The 21,907-nt window shown below is 46.0% G+C and overlaps 1 protein-coding gene across 1 annotated transcript in view; it reads right to left on the minus strand.

The window, feature by feature from the left end:
• Positions 1-269: 269 nt before the first annotated feature.
• Positions 270-21,907, minus strand: part of UNG (uracil DNA glycosylase) — a 110,409-nt gene continuing 88,771 nt past the window's right edge. Inside the window, exons 5-7 of the mRNA XM_077296035.1 lie at positions 18,075-18,163; positions 15,121-15,299; positions 270-908 (exon numbers count right to left, since the gene is read on the minus strand). Of these exons, the coding sequence (XP_077152150.1) occupies positions 768-908; positions 15,121-15,299; positions 18,075-18,163 (409 nt within the window). The 3' untranslated portion in view covers positions 270-767. The remainder of the gene's footprint in view (positions 909-15,120; positions 15,300-18,074; positions 18,164-21,907) is intronic.

Consider the following 21,907-nt stretch of genomic DNA (forward strand, 5'->3'; position numbering starts at 1 on the left):
TCAGAAAAACTGTACTACATTTCTAATTGGAGGTAATAGCTAATATTACACCTACCGTACTACATATTGGGATAGGAACACACCTTTAAGCCAAGCTCCCGCAGTAATTGTGCAGTGCACAACTCTTGTCCCCACATGATCACCAGGACAGGCTGGTATGTCAATTTGCAGGAATATCATGGCTAATAGCATGTACCAGCACGTTCTATGTTGGAATCGGATTAATGTTTTGAAGGAAGAAAAGGAGAAGGAAAAAAAAAAAAAAAAAACACACTTCTCAAAATACTATTTATTACAAAATAAGAGAAGAAAAAAAACGTCCTACTCACTCGTTTATCAAAACATGTTAACTATAAAATGAGAAGTTTTAATATACAAACAAACTATGTACAAACTGTGTAATACAGTACAAAAAATGCCCCTTACATGAGATGTTTACATTCTGACTTTACCAAGAGGCTGTGAAACATTTCTAAATTTTGTGTCTCCATTAGCTGTTCATGCAGCCTGTTAAACATTAATAAAAGTGTAGCATTTTCATTAAACAACATTCTAAGTATGTCCATGTAGATTTCCCACACATTGACTATAGTGTATTTAAATTATAGCTTCCTTGCAGATTTATTTTTTTGTAGAACTGAGTATTGTAAAATTTATAGAAATCAAATTCAAGTAATAACTGACACAGCACCATTGGTAAAGAGACAAGGAGTTCATCCACCAGTGCTTCTTGCTGCCAATAATAGGTCTATCTACTGTAAAACAGGCTATAAGGCTTTCCAGTCAATCGCTTTTTTACCCAAATCTTCCAAATAGGAGTTTGTCTTCGAGAAATGACGGCAGCCAAAAAATCCTCTGTGTGCCGACAGAGGAGAAGGATGTACAGTCTGTAGTACAAGATGACGTTTCTAGGAAATAAAAAAATAGTCATAGGAGATCTTAATTACTGTAGCTCAATTATATAAGTTATTGATTTTCCATTGATAGATTTTAAAGTGCATAGCTGAACAAAAATTGAGAAAATTCTCAGCCTCCGTTTGGGAAAAGAATATAGCATAAAAGAAAATTATGTTCTTGGAACCTCTTAAATGAATAGAAAGTAATTTTTTTAAATTACCGTATATACTGGTGTATAAGCTGAGATTTTCAGCACTTTTTTTGTGCTGAAAACGCCCTCTCGGCTTATACATGAGTCATTGTCCAGAAAGCCGGCGGGGGGAGAGGGTGGCTGTAGCACAGTGACAGCTGCAGCCGCCGGCTTCCAGAAGACATCAATACTCACCCTCCGTCCCTGCATCTCTGTGCCAGTGCTGCCAGCTCTTCCTGTTCTGAGCGGTCAGGTGGTACCCCTCATTAAGGTAATGAATATTCCCGCGTCTCCACTCCCATAGGCGTGGAGCGCATATTCGTTACCTTAATGAGCAGGGGACAGAGATGCAGGGACGCGCGAGGAGGGCAAGTAGGGCTGGGGGAGCCATGCAAGACCCATGCATACAACAGGGGGAGCCACACATACTAGGACAAAACGGGGGAGCCACACAAACCAGCAAAAAAAACGGGGGAGCCACATATCAGGACAGGATGGGGGAGTCATGCATGCAGGACAGGGATGAGGGAACAATGCATACCCGGATTATACTAGAGTCAATAAGCTTACCCATTTTTCCGTGGCAAAATTATGTGCCTTGGATTATACTCTGGTCGGCTTATACTCTGGGATATACGGTAAGTAAAACCACCTTCTGTGTGTTTTTTCTTTTTTTTTTTTTTTTTTTAATTACAGCAAAAATAGAAATTTGTTAACACAAGATAAAAGATACAGGCTAAAACTAGCAATATTTAGTTTGGATGTCAAACATTAAAGGGCCACTGTCACCCCCTTCCAGGCGTTATAAACTAAAAGAGCCACCTTGTGCATCAGTAATGCTGCACTGCGCTTGTCAGACGCTCTACAGGTCCCCCGCCTTTCAGCGTTGCCGGAATATACAGGTATCCTTGCCGGCGTTTGGAACAGCCGCACAGAACAACGCTGGAAGGCAGGGGACCTGGGGAGCGTCTGACAAGCGCAGTGCGCATGCCCAGGAATCGCAGCCCCGCACTGTGCATAATGCATAACAGTGCGGGGCGGGGATTCAGTAACAGGGTGGCCGCACTGCCCGCACAGGCGCAGAACGGAACCCGGCACCAGCGCTAGGACGGCAAATGCTCTATGCGCCTGCGCAAGGCAGAAGAGCAGAGCGCAGGCGCCGGATTTCACACAATAACAGCGCTGAGGGGGCGGCGAAAATCAACACAAGAGATGACTGACGGCAGTTGGGCGCTTCTAAGAGGAGGCTTCAGACCCGCCTCCAGGTACAAAGAGGTATTTCAGCAAAATTATAAATACATTTATTGTGGGAATAACAGAAACAAAAACTAAAAGAGCCATCTTGTTAGACTGCAGCATTACTGATGCACAAGGTGGCTCTTTTAGTTTATAACGCCTGGAGGGGGTGACAGTGGCCCTTTAAGAGCAATATACAAAAAGGAGGGATAATCCTTTACATACAAATAGATGACAGAAATTTTCAGTTTTGATCTTTCATTTTTTACTATGCTCTTTTAAGATACATACATAAGTATTTTTTTTTTCCCAACATAGCTTTAAAGCTAGTCTTTTTTCGGGATGAGTTGTAGTTTTGAATGAAACCATTCACATTACCATGTAATCTACTGAAAAATGAGGGAAAACAAAATTACAAGTGTGGCAAAATGGTGAAAAAACAATCCAATTCTGCCATAGTTTATTGGGTCAGCATTAGTGTTGAGCATTCCGATACCGAAAGTATCGGGTATCGGCTGATATTTGCGGTATCGGATTCCGATATCGAGTTCCGATATTTTCCGTATATCGGATACCGGAATCGGAAGTTCCCAGAATTCAAACTGCCCGAATTCAGCCAATGAGGACTGATTAGAAGTGTGGGCACATCCTGTTCTGCATGGTGGGCATGGAAGTACTGGCATGGCTGTGATTGGCTGCTGAAATCATGTCATGATGCACTATAAAAGTCGCTGCCGCCATTTAGGGCTCACTCTACTGTGAATTCAGTTAGGGACAGGACGCTGTGTTCTGACTGAGGGCCAGTTTAGATAGCGATTTGCTTCACTGTGCTTTACCCAGGCTAATTTAGCAACCGCTGTGTGAGATCCTTTCTTTTGCCTTGCAGCGCTGTTCACAGCTGTCTGCAAGGTCTCTGTGTGAGTGCACATCGCTCTGTAGTCTGTGTGCAGCCACAGCCGATTGTTTTCAGCTCAGGGTGCTTCTCTGCCTCATACCGTTCTATCCATTGTCCTTTTTTGCAATTAGTGCAGCCTGCTGCACATTTTTTCAAATATTTCCTATTAGTGGCTTTCCACCCGTATCCAGCTAAATTGTGGAAAAACACTACATAGGATTACATTGAGGAGCTTTTTTTGGAATGCAGAGCCATGTACGGCTGTCTGCACGGTCTCTGTGTGAGTGCACATCGCTCTGTAGTCATTTCTGCAAAAAAAATAAATAAATAAAAAGTTCACCAAACACACCACTTTACAGTTGTGTAGGCCACATTAGCTCATATTAAAGTCTAGTCCACACTTTAGAAAATTAGTGTTTCTTATACCTGTTAGGAGCTGTTCAGGAATAAGTACACTAAGCCCTTAGTACTTTTCTGCTTATCTTTATCAGTCAACCAAGATGAAGAAGGCAGGAAGTAAGGCACGTGGGCGTGGACGCAGAGCCAGGAGAGGACGTGGGGATTCTGTGCCTGCTGCGGGCACCGGTGACTCATCATCACCCAGTTTCAGCAGGGAACAGTCCTTCATGCGCAGCTTTGTCAGAGAGCGCCGTACGCTGCTGCGTGAAGAACAAATTGAAGCCGTTGTCGGATGCATGGCAGCTAACGCATCGACTTCAATTAGTGCCACATCCTCTCAGGCACAGAGCACTGGAGAGCACCCATCTGTCTCTTCACCACCTGCCAAATTGCCCAGGTAGTCAGAGACAGGACAGGAGCCATCTCTACTTCTGTTCTCTGAATCTCTTGGCTTGGAAACAGGGGGCCAGCCAAGCAGCATTGGAGAAATGGAAGAAGAGGCAGTGTGCAGTGATGCCCAACAGCTTTGTCTCTCTGACTCTGAAGAGGCGAGTGGGCCAGTGCCTCCGGTCACCACACCGCAGTACGCATCTGATGATGAGACTCAGGTGCCACTTTCTGGTGCATACTGTGCTGCCGAGACTACCCAGGAGGAACAGTTGGTGGCAGAGGGTAGTGTAGATGATGAGGTCCTTGACCCATCGTGTCGTGAGGTACAGGAAGGTGGTAGGAGCAGCTCTGAGGAAGAGATTCCCCGAACGGGCTAAAGAGGGAGAGAGAGGGGGAAGACTGCGGTTCCTGTAGCCTCCACTTCGGCACCCGTTAGGAGCATGCCTCTTCCAAAAGCCAAAACGGGCGCTCCCAAGACTTGCAGTGCCTGGTCCTTTTTTGACACAATTGCAGATGACATTTGCTTTGTCAAATGCAAGGTGTGTCATCAGAAAGTCAAAAGAGGGAAAAATGTCAGCAACCTCAATACCACAAATATGTGGAAACATGTGCGGACCAAGCACGCGGTGGAGTTACAAAAACACACTGAAGACCTAGGTCAACCAACAGCGGCACCTACCCCCTCTTCAGCTCGTGTTGATGCCTCCTCCTCCAGCTCACACACAGCTGGTTCAGCTTCCTCACAGGATCACATGGAAGAACCTCTGGCACTGTTGTCCAGAGACCCACAGTAATTCCACCCGCAGCACCACGTTCCCAGTCATCCTCACACTCCCAGCCCAGTCTACAGCCATCGGTAGCAAGGGCATGGGAGAAAAGGCGGCCATTCTCGGCAAACCACCCCCGAGCACAGGCTCTGAATGGTGGCATTGCAAAACTACTGTCCCTTGAAATGCTGTCATTCAGGCTAGTGGAGACTGACAGCTTCCATAACTTGATGGCATTGGCAGTCCCACAATACAATGTACCCAGCCGCTTTTATTTCAGCAGGCAAGCCGTCCCTGCCCTGCACAAGCATGTGGAGGGACACATATAACACGCGCTACTGAACGCCGTCAGTAGCAAGGTCCACCTCACCACCGATGCGTGGACCAGTCACCATGGACAGGGGTGATACCTTTCCCTCACTGCCCATTGGGTTAATGTTGTTGAGCCGGGTACAGATCGTGCGAGTGGCGCAGGCCGTTTTCTGCCAACTCCAAGGATTGCAGGAATCCAGTCTGTCCGCATTGACTCCTCCTCATACACAAGTTCCTCAGAATCATCGATGCAGGAGCCGTCACAGTCCACCTCCACATCGACCTGTGAACGTTTACCTGTTATGACCGACATGAGCACAGCTGTGGCCAAACATCAACAGGCCGTCTTGAAATTAATTTCTTTGGGGAATCGAAGCCACACAGCACAGGAGCTCTGGAATGCCATCAAGCAGGAGAGCAACGTGTGGTTTGTGCCAGCGAATCTCCAGCCAGGCATGGTAGTGTGTGACAATGGCTGAAATCTGGTGGCAGCTCTGGCCCTAGGCAACCTCACTCACATCCCATGTCTGGCATATGTGCTCAACTTGGTCGTACAGAGTTTTTTGAGGGACTATCTGGATCTTGATGCACTGCTGCACAAGGTCCGCCTAGAGTGTGCTCACTTGCGGCGTTCCAGCATGGCAAGATCGCGCATTGCAGCTCTGCAGCGCCGATTCCGCCTTCCAGAACATCGCATCATATGTGATCTACCCACCAGGTGGAATTCCACGTTGCATATGTTGGAGCGGTTGTGTGAGCAGCAGCCAGCAGTAATGGAGGACCAACTGCATCAGGCGCAAAGAAGTCGCACTCCGCGCCGTTCAGACTTCACAACCACTGAGTGGGCCACTATGAAGGACGTCTGCCAGGTTTTGCGTTCCTTCGATGATTCCACGCGGATGGCGAGTGCAGATGATGCACTAGTCAGCATGACTGTCCCCCTTATCTGCCTGCTTCAACAAACACTGCAAGCACTAAGGGATGATGTTGTGGAAGAGGTGGAGGATGAGGAGTCACCAATTCCATCAGCTTCTGGACAGTCAGCGCTACGTGGTTCCTCACAAAGGCCTAGGCAGGGGACACTTTGTGAGGAGGATGAGGAGGAGTCAATGGAGGAGGAAGACATCGGTCCAGAGGAGGGAGTTACACAATTCTCCAGTAGTCAGTGTGTAGAGCGAGGGTGGGGTGATGCAGAGCAGGCAGAGATCACGCCTCAAGCAGGGGACAGCGTTTCTTGGCCAGTTGGCAGTCTGCAGCACATGGCTGATTACATGCTGCAGTGCCTGAGAAACGACCGCCGCATCGCCCACATTCTGAACACGGCTGATTATTGGGTGTACACCCTCCTAGATCCTCGCTACCGGGACAACTTACAAAGCCTCATAACACCGTTGAACCGGGAGCGTAAAATGCTGGAGTACCAAGACACACTGGTGAATTCCATCATCTTCTCCAGTCCAAGTGAGAGCAGTGCTGCTAGTGCTTTACAAAGCAGCTCAGTGCGTTGAGGCAGTGGAGGAAGCTCTGCACAAAGAGGGAGCAGAATCAGTGCCTCAGCACAAGGCAAGACCAGTATGGCCCAACTGTGGCAGTTTTGTGTGCCCGCCACATATGTCTACACCATCACAGACGGCTCCAGTCAGCAGGAGGCAACGTTTACGTCAGATGGTGACAGACTACATGTCTTGCCCTCTTACTGTACTCCCAGACGACTCTTCCCCCTTAAAATTTTGGGTCTCTAAGCTGGATACATGGCCAGAGCTAAGCCAGTATGCATTGGAGGTGCTGGATTGCCCTGCTACTAGTGTTTTATCGGAACGCGTCTTTAGTGCCGCAGGTGGTGTACTAACAGACCGTCGCATGCGACTATCCTCCGATAACGTTGACAGGCTTACTTTTCTGAAAATGAACAAGGCCTGGAACTCGCAGGAATTTGCCACTCCTCTTCCAGATTAAATAATTGGTTGGCTACAGTATCCAGGTCTCCTGTTGCGTTCATGTATCTACCACCTGAATTGTAATCCCTGGGCTCCAACACCGCCAGTTGATGCTCAGAAGTGCAGGCTGCACAGTCAAAACACATAACCCAGTGTTATTGGGTTTCAGTAACGTCAGCTGATCCCCAGCTGTGTAGCCGGCAATGTGTCATGCGACCGCCACGCTGACACAACTACTGAAATTTAAGGGAACCTGTCCCCCCCCCCCCCTCCCAGGCGTTTGTTACTGAAAGAGCCACCTTGTGCAGCAGTAATGCTGCACAAGGAAAAGGTAGCTCTTTTAGTTTAGCTCCTTGCACACACAGAACTTAACACTTATAAAATGTGTCCCCTCACACCGTGAGACCGTCCCGGAGGTGGGACTTTCCTTCGTAATGGGACGCAGCACAGCCGTCATTCCAACCCCCTTGGTGCCGTAAGCCGCCTCCTCAGCGTTGTTTGAATCTGTCCCGTAGCTTGCGCTGTTATGTTATCCCTTGGCCATGTGCACTTACCGCTGCCCGTCTTCTGATATCATTTGTTGTCAGGCTGCCTGAGCCTGTGCGGATGCGCTGCACGAGATTCCACCTCGCAGTCTCTTCTGATTTAATCACACTGCGGGCCTGGGATCCATGGGCATGCGTAGTGCATATCTTCACCTCAGGCTCTCACTCATCTCCCTCTCCCTTCTTCAGACTGTGCGCCGTCAGCTGATCCCTAATAGCATGCCACGGCCGTGACGCCGCACAGTCTGAAGAAGCCGGAAGGAGGGGAGTGAGAGGCGAAGATATGCACTGCGCATGCCCATGGATCCCAGGCCCGCAGTGTGATTAAATCAGAAGAGACTGCGAGGCGGAATCTCGGGCAGCGCGTCCGCACAGGCGCAGCCAGCCTGACAACAAATGAAGTCAGAAGACGGGCAGTGCTAAGTGCGCATGGCCAAGGGATAACATAACAGCGCAGGCTACGGGACAGATTCAAACAACGCTGAGGAGGCGGCGCACGGCACCGAGGGGGTAGGAATGACGGCTGTGCTGCGTCCCATTACGAAGGAAAGTCCCACCTCCGGGACGGTCTCACGGTGTGAGGGGACACATTTTATAAGTGTTTGGTTCTGCATTTGCAAGGAGCATAATTAAAAGAGCCACCTTTTCCTTTTGCATCCTTAGTGCTGCGCACAAGATGGCTCTTTCAGCTACAAACGCCTTGGGGGGGGGTGGGGGGTTTAAAGGTTATCTTTCAACTTGCTCCAATTAGGCCTCAGCCTACACTCTGCTCCTCCTTGATTCCCTGGGCTCCAACACCGCCAGTTGCTGCCCGGAAGTGCCGTCTGTACAGTCAACAGTTGCTCCTCTGTTATTGGGGTTCAGTAACACCAGCTGCTCCCCTGCTGTGTTGCGGCAATGTGTCCTGCGACCGCCACGCTGACACAACTACTGAAATTTAAGGGAACCTGTCACCCCCCCCCCTCCCAGGCGTTTGTTACTGAAAGAGCCACCTTGTGCAGCAGTAATGCTGCACAAGGAAAAGGTGCCTCTTTTCTTTGTGCTCCTTGCACACGCTGAACCTAACACTTATGAAATGTGTCCCCTCACACCGTGTAACCGTCCCGGAGGTGGGACTTTCCTTCGTAATGGGACGCAGCACAGCCATCATTCCTACCCCCTTGGCGCCGTGGGCCGCCTCCTCAGCGTTGTTTGAATCTGTACCGTAGTTTGCGCTGTTATGTTATCCCTTGGCCATGCGCATTTAGCGCCGCCCGTCTTCTGACATCATTTGTTGTCAGGCTGCCTGCGCCAGTGCAAACGCGCTGCCCGAGATCCCGCCTCGCAGTCTCTTCTGATTTAATCACACTGCGGGCCTGGGATCCATGGGCATGCGCAGTGCATATCTTCAACTCAGGCTCTCACTCATCTCCCTCCGCCTTCTTCAGACTGTGCGCCGTCAGCTGATCCCTAATAGCATGCCACGGCCATGACGCCGCACAGTCTGAAGAAGCCGGAAGGAGGGGAGTGAGAGGCGAAGATATGAACTGCGCATGCCCATAGATCCCAGGCCCGCAGTTTGATTACATTAGACAACACTGCGAGGTGGGATCTCGGGCAGCGCGGCCGCACAGGCGCAGCCAGCCTGACACCAAATGATGTCAGAAGACGGGCAGCGCTAACTGCGCATGGCCAAGGGATAACATAACAGCGCAGGCTCTGGGACAGAATCAAACAACGCTGAGGAGGCGGCGCACGTCGCCAAGGGGGTAGGAATGACGGCTGTGCTGTGTCCCATTACGAAGGAAAGTCCCACCTCTGGGACGGTCTCACGGTGTGAGGGGACACATTTCATAAGTGTCTAGTTCTGCGCTTGCAAGGAACATAATAAAAAGAGCCACCTTTTCCTTTTGCAGCATTAGTGCTGTACAAGATGGCTCTTTCAGCTACAAACGCCTGGGAGGGGGGTTAAAGGTTCCCTTTCAACTTGCTCCAATTAGGCCTTGGCCTACACTCCGCTCCTCCTTGATTCCCTGGGCTCTAACACCACCAGTTGGTGCTCGAAAGTGCTGGCTGCACAGAGAAAAACACCCGCCACTGTGTCAGTGGGGTTCAGTAACGTCAGCTGTTCCCCTGCTGTGTAGCCGGCATCGTGTCCTGCAAGCACCACGCAGACACAACAGACAAAAAGCTGCCTCCAGTGCAGGCTTCGGCCTACACTCTGCTCCTCCTTGATTCCCTGGGCTCTAACACCGCCAGCTGGTATTCGGAAGAGCTGGATGCACAGAGAAAAACACTCGCCAGTGTCAGTGGGGTTCAGTAACGTCAGCTGTTCCCCTGCTGTGTAGCCAGCAACGTGTCCTGCAAACGCCACGCAAACACTACAACAAAAATTAAAGTGAACCTGCCCCCCCCCAGGCGTTTGTAACTAAAAGAGCCACCTTGTGCAGCACAAATGCTGCATTTGGACAAGGTGGCTCTTTTTGTTATACTCATTGCACACGCAGAACTAATCACTTATAAAATGTGTCCCCTGATACCGATTAACCGTCCCGGAGGTGTGACTTTCCTTCGTAATGACACGCAGCAACCCCCTTGGTGGCGTGCGCCGCCTCCTCTGCGTTGTTTGAATCTGTCCCGGAGCCTGCGGTTATTTTGTCCCTTGGCCATGCGCGTTTAGCGCTGCCCGGCTTCTGACATCATTTGTTCTCAGGATCGCTGCGCCTGTGTGACCGCCCTGCCTAAGATCACGCCCCGCAGTGTCTTATTTATTCTCACTGCGGGGCTGGGATTCATGGGCATGCGCAGTGCATATCTTCGCCTCTCACTCATCTCCTTCCGCCTTCTTCAGACTGTGCAGCTTCACGGCCGTGGCATGCGATAAGGGATCAGCTGACGCCGTACAGTCTAAAGCAGGCGTAAGGACATGAGTGAGAGGCGAAGATATTTACTGCGCAAGGCCATGAATCCCAGCCCCGCAGTGTGAATAAATCGGAAGACACTGCGGGGCTGGGATTCTTGGGCATGCGCAGTAACAGCGCATGGCCAAGGGATGACACAACAGTGCAGACTCCGGAACACAAAAAAACAACGCTCAGGAGGCTGCGCCCAGCACCAAGGGGGTATTTTTGACAGCTGTGCTTTGTCTCATTAAGAAGGAAAGTCCTGCCTCCGAGACGGTTTCAAGGTATGAGGGGCAAAATTTTAGAAGTATTTCATTCAGCGTGTGCAAGGAACATAATTAAAAGAGCCACCTTTTCCTTGTGCAGCATTACTGCTGCACAAGGTGGCTCTTCTAGTTACTAACGCCTGGGGGGGTTTAAAGGTTCCCTTTCAATTTGCTCCAATTAGGCTTCGGCCTACACTCTGCTCCCCCTGCTGACCCTGGGCTCTAACACCGCCAGTTGGTGCTCGGAAGTGCTGGCTGCACAGAGAAAAACACCCGCCACTGTGTCAGTGGGGTTCAGTAACGCCAGCTGTTCCCCTGCTGTGTAGCCGGCAATGTGTCCTGCAAACACCACGCAGACACAACAGATATTAAACTGCCTCCAGTGCAGGCTTCGGCCTACACTCTGCTCCTCCTTGATTCCCTGGGCTCTAACACTGCCAGTTGGTGCTCGGAAGTGCTGGCTACACAGAGAAAAACCCTCGCCTCGCCACTGTGTCAGTGGGGTTCAGTAACATCAGCTGTTCCCCTGCTGTGTAGCCGGCAACTTGTCCTGCAAACGCCACGCAGACACAACAGACAATAAGCTGCCTCCAGTGCAGGCTTCGGCCTACACTCTGCTCCCCCTGCTGACCCTTGGCTCCAACACCGCTAGTTGGGGCTCTAGGAAGACAATCTTGAATAGGTTCCCCTGGTTCCAGTACCGTCAGCTGGTTCCGGGCAGAGCCTTTGGCTTAGGTGCCTCCTTCTGGGTATCCGAGTTCCACCAACGTGAGGTGGTCCTTGGTAGTGCTTTCTGGCACGGGTACCTCCTGCTTAGTAACCGGGTTCCAGTAACGTCAGCTGGTCCTCGGTAGTTCCATTGGCTCTTGTACCTTCGGCTACCCATCCGGGTTCCAGTACCGTCAGCTGGTTCTCGGCAGTGTCTTTTGCTCTTGTACCTTCTGCTCTCCATCCTGGTTCCAGTACCGTCAGCTGGTTCCGGGCAGAGCCTTTGGCTTAGGTGCCTCCTTCTGGGTATCCGAGTTCCACCAACGTCAGGTGGTCCTTGGTAGTGCTTTCTGGCAAGGGTAACTCCTGCTTAGCAACCGGTTTCCAGTAACGTCAGCTGGTCCTCCATAGTTCCATTGGCTCTTGGACCTTCGGGTAGCCATCCGAGTTTCAGTTCCATCAGCTGGTTATCGGCATTTTCTCAGCCTTCTTGTACCTTCTGCTACATTTCCAAGTTCAAGACCCTAAAGACGACGACCCGGAAGACTGAGAAGCAGAAGAACAAGAGGCTGCCGAACAAAGAGCAGAAGAACATTAAGCACAAGACTAAACATCAGAGCAAAAGATATTACCTAAAATATAAGCAGAAGAAGACTAAGCAGTGTATGGGGGTGAGTCCGCTCCTCCTCGTGGTGCCCCTGGAAAAAGCCTGCTGCTGCAGGCCTAACTGAACGCGGACAAATCCTGTTGTAACTCTTTTGTGACAGGCAGAATGGAAGGTGTAATCTTCAAACTGTTATAGATAACTACAGGAATGCCTGTCACAAATAAGAATTTGATGAAGAAGTAGAATATGAAGAATAATAGTTTAATAAAAAGAATATGAAGAATGTAACAAAAAAAAATAATAGGTAGAAGATGAAGAAGAAGATGAATAAGGTGAAGAAGAAGTTGATGTCAAAGATGCTGCTGCTGAGGATGATGAAGAAGAAAGTGTCGGAGAAGTAAAAAAGAAGGTGAAGGGCATGAAAGTAGTGAAACATCAATATCTGACAAAATAAAAAAAATCTAAACAGTCAATATCTTTGTAACTCCGAACGTCTTAAAAAAAAAAAAAAATTAAAATTCCTGCTATTCTATTTGTTTGGGCTAAACCTCTATGCCTTTAATGTCTCCGCCACCTCGGATAGGGAGATATCCGACTTCGGCGTGCAAGGATAATATGTTTATGTTCGAGACCCGTGCCTGCATGCATCGCGCCTGTCAATTAGCGCTTCTTCATATCTGGGGGTAGTACTTAGTTCTCCAATTTCAGCATTTTAGAGGATGGGATTTGGAGGGGACTCGGGAGCCCAGGAGAATAGTAGTAAAACATTTGGGGGGGAGATAACTTACTATATTTGTTAGAATAACACAATTTCTAGGGCAGCTTGAGATGCCACCCCACTCTCTCTAGTTTATCAAATTTGGTTGACGTGTATAAAAAGAAAAAAAAAAAACGCTGCTCTAAGTATACCCCCCTGTGGAATAATCCTACCTTCAGGGAACTGCAGCATCTGGTGGGATTTGGGGAATGGAGAAGTCAGGGGCTGAAGTATTTTTAGCAGTTGTACTTAGATGGCCATTTTTGTTTATTTGACAACCTAAAGCAGGAGTTTAATTTGAGCAATTTCGACTAAGTACTTGCAATTAAGACATGCAATGAGGGCTCAGAAAACAGGCTCTGATCATATTTCCTCCAATTGGTTGTTAGACTGGTACACGATAAAACTACTAATACATTATTTCTTTATTACATAACTCCTTGCTGTTAAATATTGTGGGAGATCCAATGGCATCGGTCAGGGCTAAAGGGGAGAGATGTGGGCAGCATTTCTACTGAGGAATGGGAGGATGCAATAGAATCAACAGTATTAGTCCCCATAAATTCGATATAGAGACGGTCCCAATAGTTTCCTATACAGAGTCTACAGGACTTCAAAAGTATATAGAATGGGCCTTAGAGCTGATGACTGTCCATGTTGTAGAGAGAAGAGTGTGGACTTAAAGCACATGCCTTGGACATGCGCTCGATTACTCGGCCTATGGGAAAGTATTGGCAGATTGGTTATGGAGGTTTATAACATTCAAATTCCACTCAGGTCTAAATCCTGTGCATTAGGCTTAGTGAAGTACATGGGGGGGGGGGGGGGGGGGTGTCTTACCAAAGGTAGTTGGCCATTGCTGAAATATTCTATCAAACTAAGAAGTATATTGCCAAATTGTCCTCCATCGGTGGAAAAAGTAGTTCAGGGTTTGAACAATACAATCTTAATGAGTAAAAAAAAAGGGTCTATATTAGGAGGAGAGCTATTGCTAAATTTGGGAAACAATGGGGAGACTGTATTAGATACCCACCAGTAGTTTGAGGCACAAGCAAACGATGGTGCTTTCCATCTGTTTGGTATTAGAGGTTTTTAATTCCAGTCTTACCTTACCTGGAGTGTGTAATACCCAATACTTTAAACACCAATCAAGTTTAAGTGAGATTATTTCTTTAGATTAATGACAAATGACCTCAAAGGGAAGAGGGGTAAGAATTTTTGTTCAGTTTCAGTAGGAAGAATTTGGTTTGTAACATGTATGAAAATTGGTTTATATGCGTGCCATTCTTGTATCCGAGTTGCATAAGGTTCTGTCTATTGCTAACTGTTCTGCTGTAACTTGTCAAGAAAATTTTATTAAAAGCAAACAAAACAATGTCATAACATAATCCTCCTGCATGCGTACACACAGACCTTTCCGCTGTGGCCGCTTGCTTCTCTTCTTGGTATATCAATGCAGGGTCTCGTTCCCACTTATGATCCATTCGGACGAGTGCAATGCGATTTAAAAAAAAATATATATATATATATATATATATATATATATATATATATATATATATATATATATATATATATATATATATATATATATATATATATATATATCTCGGATTGCACTCGCCCCAATGTTTCTCTATGGTGCAGCTCACATCCGCAATTTTCTCATGCCGATTCGGTGTCTGCCTTCAGACAAAACGCGCATCGGGGTGGACGCATCCAGGGACAGTCAGCGCCAGTCATTACACATGTTATGCAGATTCCTAAATAAATTTTTCCTTTTGGATTTTTGTGCATCTGCTTCTTGTATAGTTCTACTAGCTCATAGATTTGCACGTACATGCACTTTACTCAGGATATCTATCATGTTATTCCACTTGTATCACACCACACACCTGAGTGTATTACATATTTTAATATAAACACTCTTCAGTCAATACATTTCAATTCAGGCATCAGTCATTTTTATGCACTTTTGCACTCTATTTAAATATATTCTGTGGACAATCACATTTATTCTTATTATTTATTCTTCACTTTGTTTCATATCTGTTTTATGTGATTTAATATTGAATTTACACTCTTCTTACAATCATTACTAAAATATAATTTTTTTTTCTTAAATGTATGTGACTGTTCCTGCGGTTTGCGTTAGCTTTTCTTTTTGACATGGTTGTTATTCCCACTCCTATCCATTTTTATCTCTTTGATTCACAAACCATATATCTTAATTACCTACTCTTGCATTCCTTTTTTTTTGTTCTTTCTTCTGCATTAGTTTAATTTCTGTTTGAGGGGGGGGGGGAAAGACACCTTTTAAACCACAACTTACTCTGTCTATACTGATGCCTTTCTTTTGAGCATAGGCCCCCCACAGCATGAAGACCAAGCCATCCAGGTTCTTGTTTAGCCATGACACCACTGAATCTGTAAACTGTTCCCAGCCTCTGTCCTTGTGTGAATTTGCATTGTGTGCACGAACTGTTAAGACAGCATTTAATAAAAGGACTCCTAAACAATAAAAAGAAAAAAAGATTTAATTATCTTGGATATTCCCTTTAAGAAGGAGTAGTCTAAGACTTTGTAAAAGGACCGCTCCTGCAGGCAATTCAGCTGCTTCTACTGATGGCACGTCGACGAAGTGGTGGATTCTTTTCCGCTCCGATGGCATCATGCCGATTTACAACGAATCTCCGCTGCCTAAATGGGGGAGCTAACTGTCAATCAGTATGATGTCAGCAGTTACACCTCACTGACAGAGCAAGGAAGAGAAGAAGCCGCCGCTCCATATCAGTGCTGGGTACAACAGGCAGTTAGGTAGCAACTGCCTGCCTGTTAGAGAAGAGAAGTTTTTTTTTCTAACAAACTTCTGAATATCCCCTTCAAAATAGAACAGGTCACATCTGCTAACGCTCTTAACTTACAGATACTGAATTAATCTGCAGGTTAATAGTGTTAGGAAGGTACTATGAGACATACAGGCATGGCTACAGTCACCTCTTATAGCACTGTGAGCGGCAGCTGTAGGCACGCCCCAGCACTATGACTGACAGCCGACTCTGCAGTGCCTCAGTGACTGCAGCTGTGCCGACATGCATGATTCAATGCTGGCGGCTCCCAGGAGTAAGAAAGTTAATTTTCTTCGGGTACCACGGCCAGGCACCTTACTAACGCTACCAACATGGAGATTTGAAGCGATTTACAACGTGACAGGTTCCCTTTAAATGCTGGTGTACTGTATGTTATAAAAAACAAAAAACCCTTAGGCCATGTTCACACGTTCAATATTTTGTCACTTTTCATCCGTATCTGTAAGCCAAATTCAGGTGTGGAACAATCAGAGGTAAAGTAGAATATGTCACCATCACCACGCCTGTATTTATTACCCATTCCTGATTTTGGCTTACAAATGCGTATGTAAAATACTGACCAAATACTGAATGTGGCCTTATGCTCACCTTGCAGGTCTGTAGGCGCATGCATGACATAGTTAGCACTGGTCATGTGGGATAGCGATCAGTGGCAGCCAAAGTCAAATGAGTGCCTGCAGACCTGGCGCCAACAATGCTGGACGCCTGAGGAAGCCATAGAGGATGGCGTATCACGTGGGACATTTTTCTCTCTCCCTCAATCTATAGGTTCCATTTCAGGTCACACACTCACATTTTTTATTTGGACTTATTATTTGGTATTATCTTCATTCAATTATTTTACTTTATTCTCTTGGTTCTCCCTTTAAGGACTATTTTTTTCAGAATGAAGTATATGCATCACACACACACACACACACAGTAAAGAATTTTGGGCACTTAAAGATTAAAAAAAATTTCGTTCGGCCTTTCAAAAACAAGTTCAGAAATACCTTTACGTGGCCAGTCCATTCAATTATTTAGAAATCAGCGTTTTAATTCATATGCAATTGAGAGTGTAGATGAAGCCTCCATCACTCCAACTTTATTCCCAACCCGGGGCTACCCGCTTGATTGGCAACTCCTTTGCCTTAAGTCACACAGTATAGAGGCTGTCAGTCAAGCAGGAGGCAGTGGCGGGACTGGGCAGGGAATAGAGCTGGAGTGACAGAAGCTTCAGATCTACAAATAGCTCTTTAGCCTAATTTGCATATGAATTCAAATTCAAGAGCTGATTTCTCAGTAAGGGAGGAAAGGACTGGACTTGTAAAGTGATACTGCTGGACTTATCTTTCAAAGATATACAAGAACATATAGTTTTTGGGGAGAAATCCTGATGGTAGATTCCTTTTAACTTCATGACATATGAACTAAACATGACCAGACGAAAAAAAAACAAACCTCATTCGACTCTTATCCCCCCAAAAAAACACTTTTTCATTGATATGGCATCCATTTTTTCAAATCAGCAGTAGTGATGAGAGCAAGTGCTCATTAGTCAAGTGTGCACCCAGTATCACGAGTGCTCTAGTAACACGTTAAGAGTCCCCGCGGCCGCAGGTTCTGCAGCTGTGACTGCCGCAAAACATGCAGGGATTGTTTGACAAACATGGGCAATCCTTGCATGTCTTGTGGCTGTATAACAGTTGCAAACATGCAGCCGCAGGGACTAGAACATGTCACTCAAGCAACTGCATTACTCTGTGCACACCCGAGCACTTGCGCTCATCACAAATCAGCAGTGAATAAAATTCAAGAGACCAAAAATAGTTTATGTTAAGAATTACAAGGTATCAATAAAAAATGATCTGTATAAGATATGATTTTTTTTTGGGGGGGTGAGCACCAACAGACTTGAATAGGCGAGTCTCATCCAAATGACGGATGAGACAAGTGCATGTTAGGCTACGTTCACATTTGCGTTGTTGTGCGCATCGTTGGCCATGCAACGCACAAGGCATGCACACCGCATGCATAACGCAGCGTTTTGTGACGCATGCGTTCATTTTTTTTACGCCAAAAAACTGCATCATGCAGCGTTGTCTGCGCCCTGACAGTTGCGCCAAAAATGACGCATGCGTCACAAAACGCTAGACAACGCATGCCCATGCCCCCAACATGTTAAATATAGGGGCGCATGACGCAAGCGTCGCCGCGGCTGCACCCGACGCAACGCAAATGTGAACGTAGCCTTATACGATTCTGGTCACGCAAACATTTGATACGTGTAAAAGAAAAATAAATAAAATTTAAAAAATCCATCTTAACAGCCCAATTGAATAACATTGTTCTAAGTGATGTCCATGGGATGTCAGTTCTTCCAAGTACGATACGTTGTGTGAACATAGCCCAAAAGTACTAGTTACATTAGTCTTACCTTGCTTAGCCCACCCGGTTAGATCTCCATGTCCTGGGTGCACAAAGCCCTCAATATCTGTCTGCAGCTCCTTGTACATATTTTCCAAGCTGAAAGGGAAAAAAATGTACATTTTGAGTCAAATAAGACAACTTTTTAACTGAAGTAGGACACAAAAAGGTCAGCCTGATGATCTTACCAAACAAAATTAGTAAAACTACATTTCATTATATTATGATAATAAATCCACTGAAAATCACCACGAATCCTCATGTGTGGCATGTGGGTTTTCATGCAGGTTTCCCAGATTTTCAATGAAGGAAATGAACTTCACAATATAATATTGATATGCTGCAGATTTAAAAATCAGCACCATAGCACAGATTAAATTTGGGAATAAAAAAAACAAAACACACAAAAATTATGTATGTGGATGTGATTTGCTTAAATGACTGCCATATTGTTGGTATTGAAAGGAGTCTTGGCTACATTCAGATGAACGTCTTTTCCCAGGGCAGTTGTGTCCGCAAATTGTCCCTGTGCAGCTCCAGCTGCTTGATGGTACCTGCCATTAAGACTAGCACTGCCACCATGTGGACAAGGACAGTGCAAGATGAATTTTTTATTCTTACGCTAGTACATTTAGTTAAATAATTTTCTGTTCATAATTGACTGCTCACAGACAGCCCACTGACTCTAGACAATGAGCAAGTGGCACAAGAGTAATTTTTCACAAGGACAAGTTTTGGCCATTTTGCTATTTTTAATGGCAGATCAGGATGCAAAAGGATACATGCTCATGTTTCCAGTCATGGCAGTACTCTTTGTTCATTTGAAAGGAACCTAACAAATTCAATGCACAACAAAATTGACTTAATACAAAATAATGCTTTAAACCCCGTAATGCAGTATTATATGTACATAATTATGGTGTGTGAAGAATAGTGGAGATATAATGTTATGTTATTTATTTGTATGCTATTTGGCATGGAATTCTTACAATGTGCAGCTGGAACAGGACACCTAGCTCAGCAAGCCTCAAAAGGCTGTGAATGATAGATCTCATACCTTGAGCCAGTTCAAAACAAAAGGCGTGCTTGCAAAATAGATACCATGCAGTCTAACTGCTTTGTTGAGTCATGATTTCATAAGGTGAATATGGAATTATTATACATCCTGGTCACACACCGGTTACATTTTTCGAGATCTCTGGAATGGACTGAACACTTTCCAGGGTCTCGATCCATTCTACCACCACAGGGTGGGGAGATATATAGCTTTGCTACCTGGCTCCTACTAGCCATTCTGTGTTTGGTTTCAACGTGTGGCACCGCCTGGCTGGATCCAATAGTGCCAAAACTGCCTCCCGGGGATCGTTAAATAAGATTTTGGAGTTTTTAGCACCTGGAGGCAAGGGGAGGGGATGTATTTTCAGTTTAGAGAACAGGTCGGGAGTGACCCAAAGAGGAAAAAAGTCTAGTGTAAAGTCATGTGGTCTCTGTTACACTTGCGGTTCACTTCAAAAGTGGGGGCCACGTCGAGTAACGTGTTGTGAAAAAACAAGGAACAAGCTGGCAGCCCATGCTCCATGTGGCAAAGTGCACTCATAGTATTACATCAAACCGGTAACTGACATTATTTGTCTGCTTAAATATCTTGTCCTGCCATTATTTTATTTGCATGTCTGACCATTGTGTTTATAGTGTATTGTCTAGTGTGCCCTTAAGGTAATTAAATCTTAAATTTAACCTCGGGCTGCTCTTTTATCTTGATCCACAGTCATTTCTCAGTTTAACTTTCCATGCTACCGGGGATTGTTTCTGGCCCCAAATAATCCCATTAATAGACCAGGCTTATATTTAACGAGGAACTGGTGCAAGTCCAACCATGCTCTGTTTCTCTGGTGCTAGTGAAAGGGGTCTCTCAGCCTCCCAGGGTTGTGACAGAGTGTGGTGTCCTGTCAGAGACTGCATGGGCCACATCCCCTCCCATATGGGCAGGGGAGTGTGTGTATAACTACCAAGCTGACTTTACGTGTCTCAAGGGGTGCAGAACGTCAAGTTGGTGCAAGTGGGGAGATCGTATAACGTGATCCAATAGTGACGTCAGGCGAGGTCGCAAGGTGCAGGTTTATCACAAGGGGGGTAATTTGAGTGTACAGAGGGCTCAGGAGCAGAGCTTCCTCCACAAGTGGCAGATATAGGCTGTATTGAATTAGCCAGCATCTGTCTAACAGACGAGGCCAAAGATGAGCTCCGGCTTTTAACCATTTATACACCACTGCCAATCTCGGAGAATGGTATTTAAATGGAATGTGTTCTGCTGCTTATGCTTACTGCACATCACAATGACTGTCAGGGGCCTGCTGAAGGCTCCAGATGATATAATATTGGTACTCCTATGAAGCTCAGCTACAGTTAGGTCCACATATATTTGGACAGAGACAACATTTTTCTAATTTTGATTATAGACATTACCACAATGAATTTTAAACAAAACAATTCAGATGCAGTTGAAGTTCAGACTTTCAGCTTTCATTTGAGGGTATCCACATTAAAATTGGATGAAGATTTTAGGAGTTTCAGCTCCTTAACATGTGCCACCCTGTTTTTAAAGGGACCAAAAGTAATTGGACAGATTCAATAATTAAAAATAAAATGTTCATTTTTAGTACTTGGTTGAAAACCCTTTGTTGGCAATAACTGCCGGAAGTCTTGAACTCATGGACATCACCAGACGCTGTGTTTCCTCCTTTTTGATGCTCTGCCAGGCCTTAACTGTGGTGGTTTTCAGTTGCTGTTTGTTTGTGGGCCTTTCTGTCTGAAGTTTAGTCTTTAACAAGTGAAATGCATGCTCAATTGGGTTGAGATCAGGTGACTGACTTGGCCATTCAAGAATATTCCACTTCTTTGCTTTAATAAACTCCTGGATTGCTTTGGCTTTATGTTTTGGGTCATTGTCCATCTGTAGTATGAAACGACGACCAATCAGTTTGGCTGCATTTGGCTGGATCTGAGCACACAGTATGGCTCGGAATACCTCAGAATTCATTCGGCTGCTTCTGTCCCGTGTCACATCATCAATAAACACTAGTGACCCAGTGCCACTGGCAGCCATGCATGCCCAAGCCATCACACTGCCTCCGCCGTGTTTTACAGATGATGTGGTATGCTTTGGATCATGAGCTGTACCACGCCTTTGCCATACTTTTCTCTTTCCATCATTCTGGTAGAGGTTGATCTTGGTTTCATCTGTCCAAAGAATGTTCTTCCAGAACTGTGCTGGCTTTTTTAGATGTTTTTTTTTAGCAAAGTCCAGTCTAGCCTTTTTATTCTTGATGCTTATTAGTGGCTTGCACCGTGCAGTGAACCCTCTGTATTTACTTTCATGCAGTCTTCTCTTTATGGTAGATTTGGATATTGATACGCCGACCTCCTGGAGAGTGTTATTCACTTGGTTGGCTGTTGTGAAGGGGTTTCTCTTCACCATGAAGATTATTCTGCGATCATCCACCACTGTTGTCTTCCGTGGGCGCCCAGGTCTTTTTGCATTGATGAGTTCACCAGTGCTTTCTTTCTTTCTCAGGATGTACCAAACTGTAGATTTTGCCACTCCTAATATGGTAGCAATTTCTCGGATGGGTTTTTTCTGTTTTCACAGCTTAAGGATGGCTTGTTTCACCTGCACGGAGAGCTCTTTTGACCGCATGTTTACTTCACAGCAAAACCTTCCAAATGCAAGCACCACACCTCAAATCAACTCCAGGCCTTTTATCTGCTTAATTGAGAATTACATAACAAAGGGATTGCCCACAACTGTCCATGAAATAGCCTTGGAGTCAATTGTCCAATTAC

The sequence above is a fragment of the Ranitomeya variabilis genome, chromosome 1, assembly GCF_051348905.1.
Source record: "Ranitomeya variabilis isolate aRanVar5 chromosome 1, aRanVar5.hap1, whole genome shotgun sequence".
NCBI classification, from domain to species: domain Eukaryota; kingdom Metazoa; phylum Chordata; class Amphibia; order Anura; family Dendrobatidae; genus Ranitomeya; species Ranitomeya variabilis.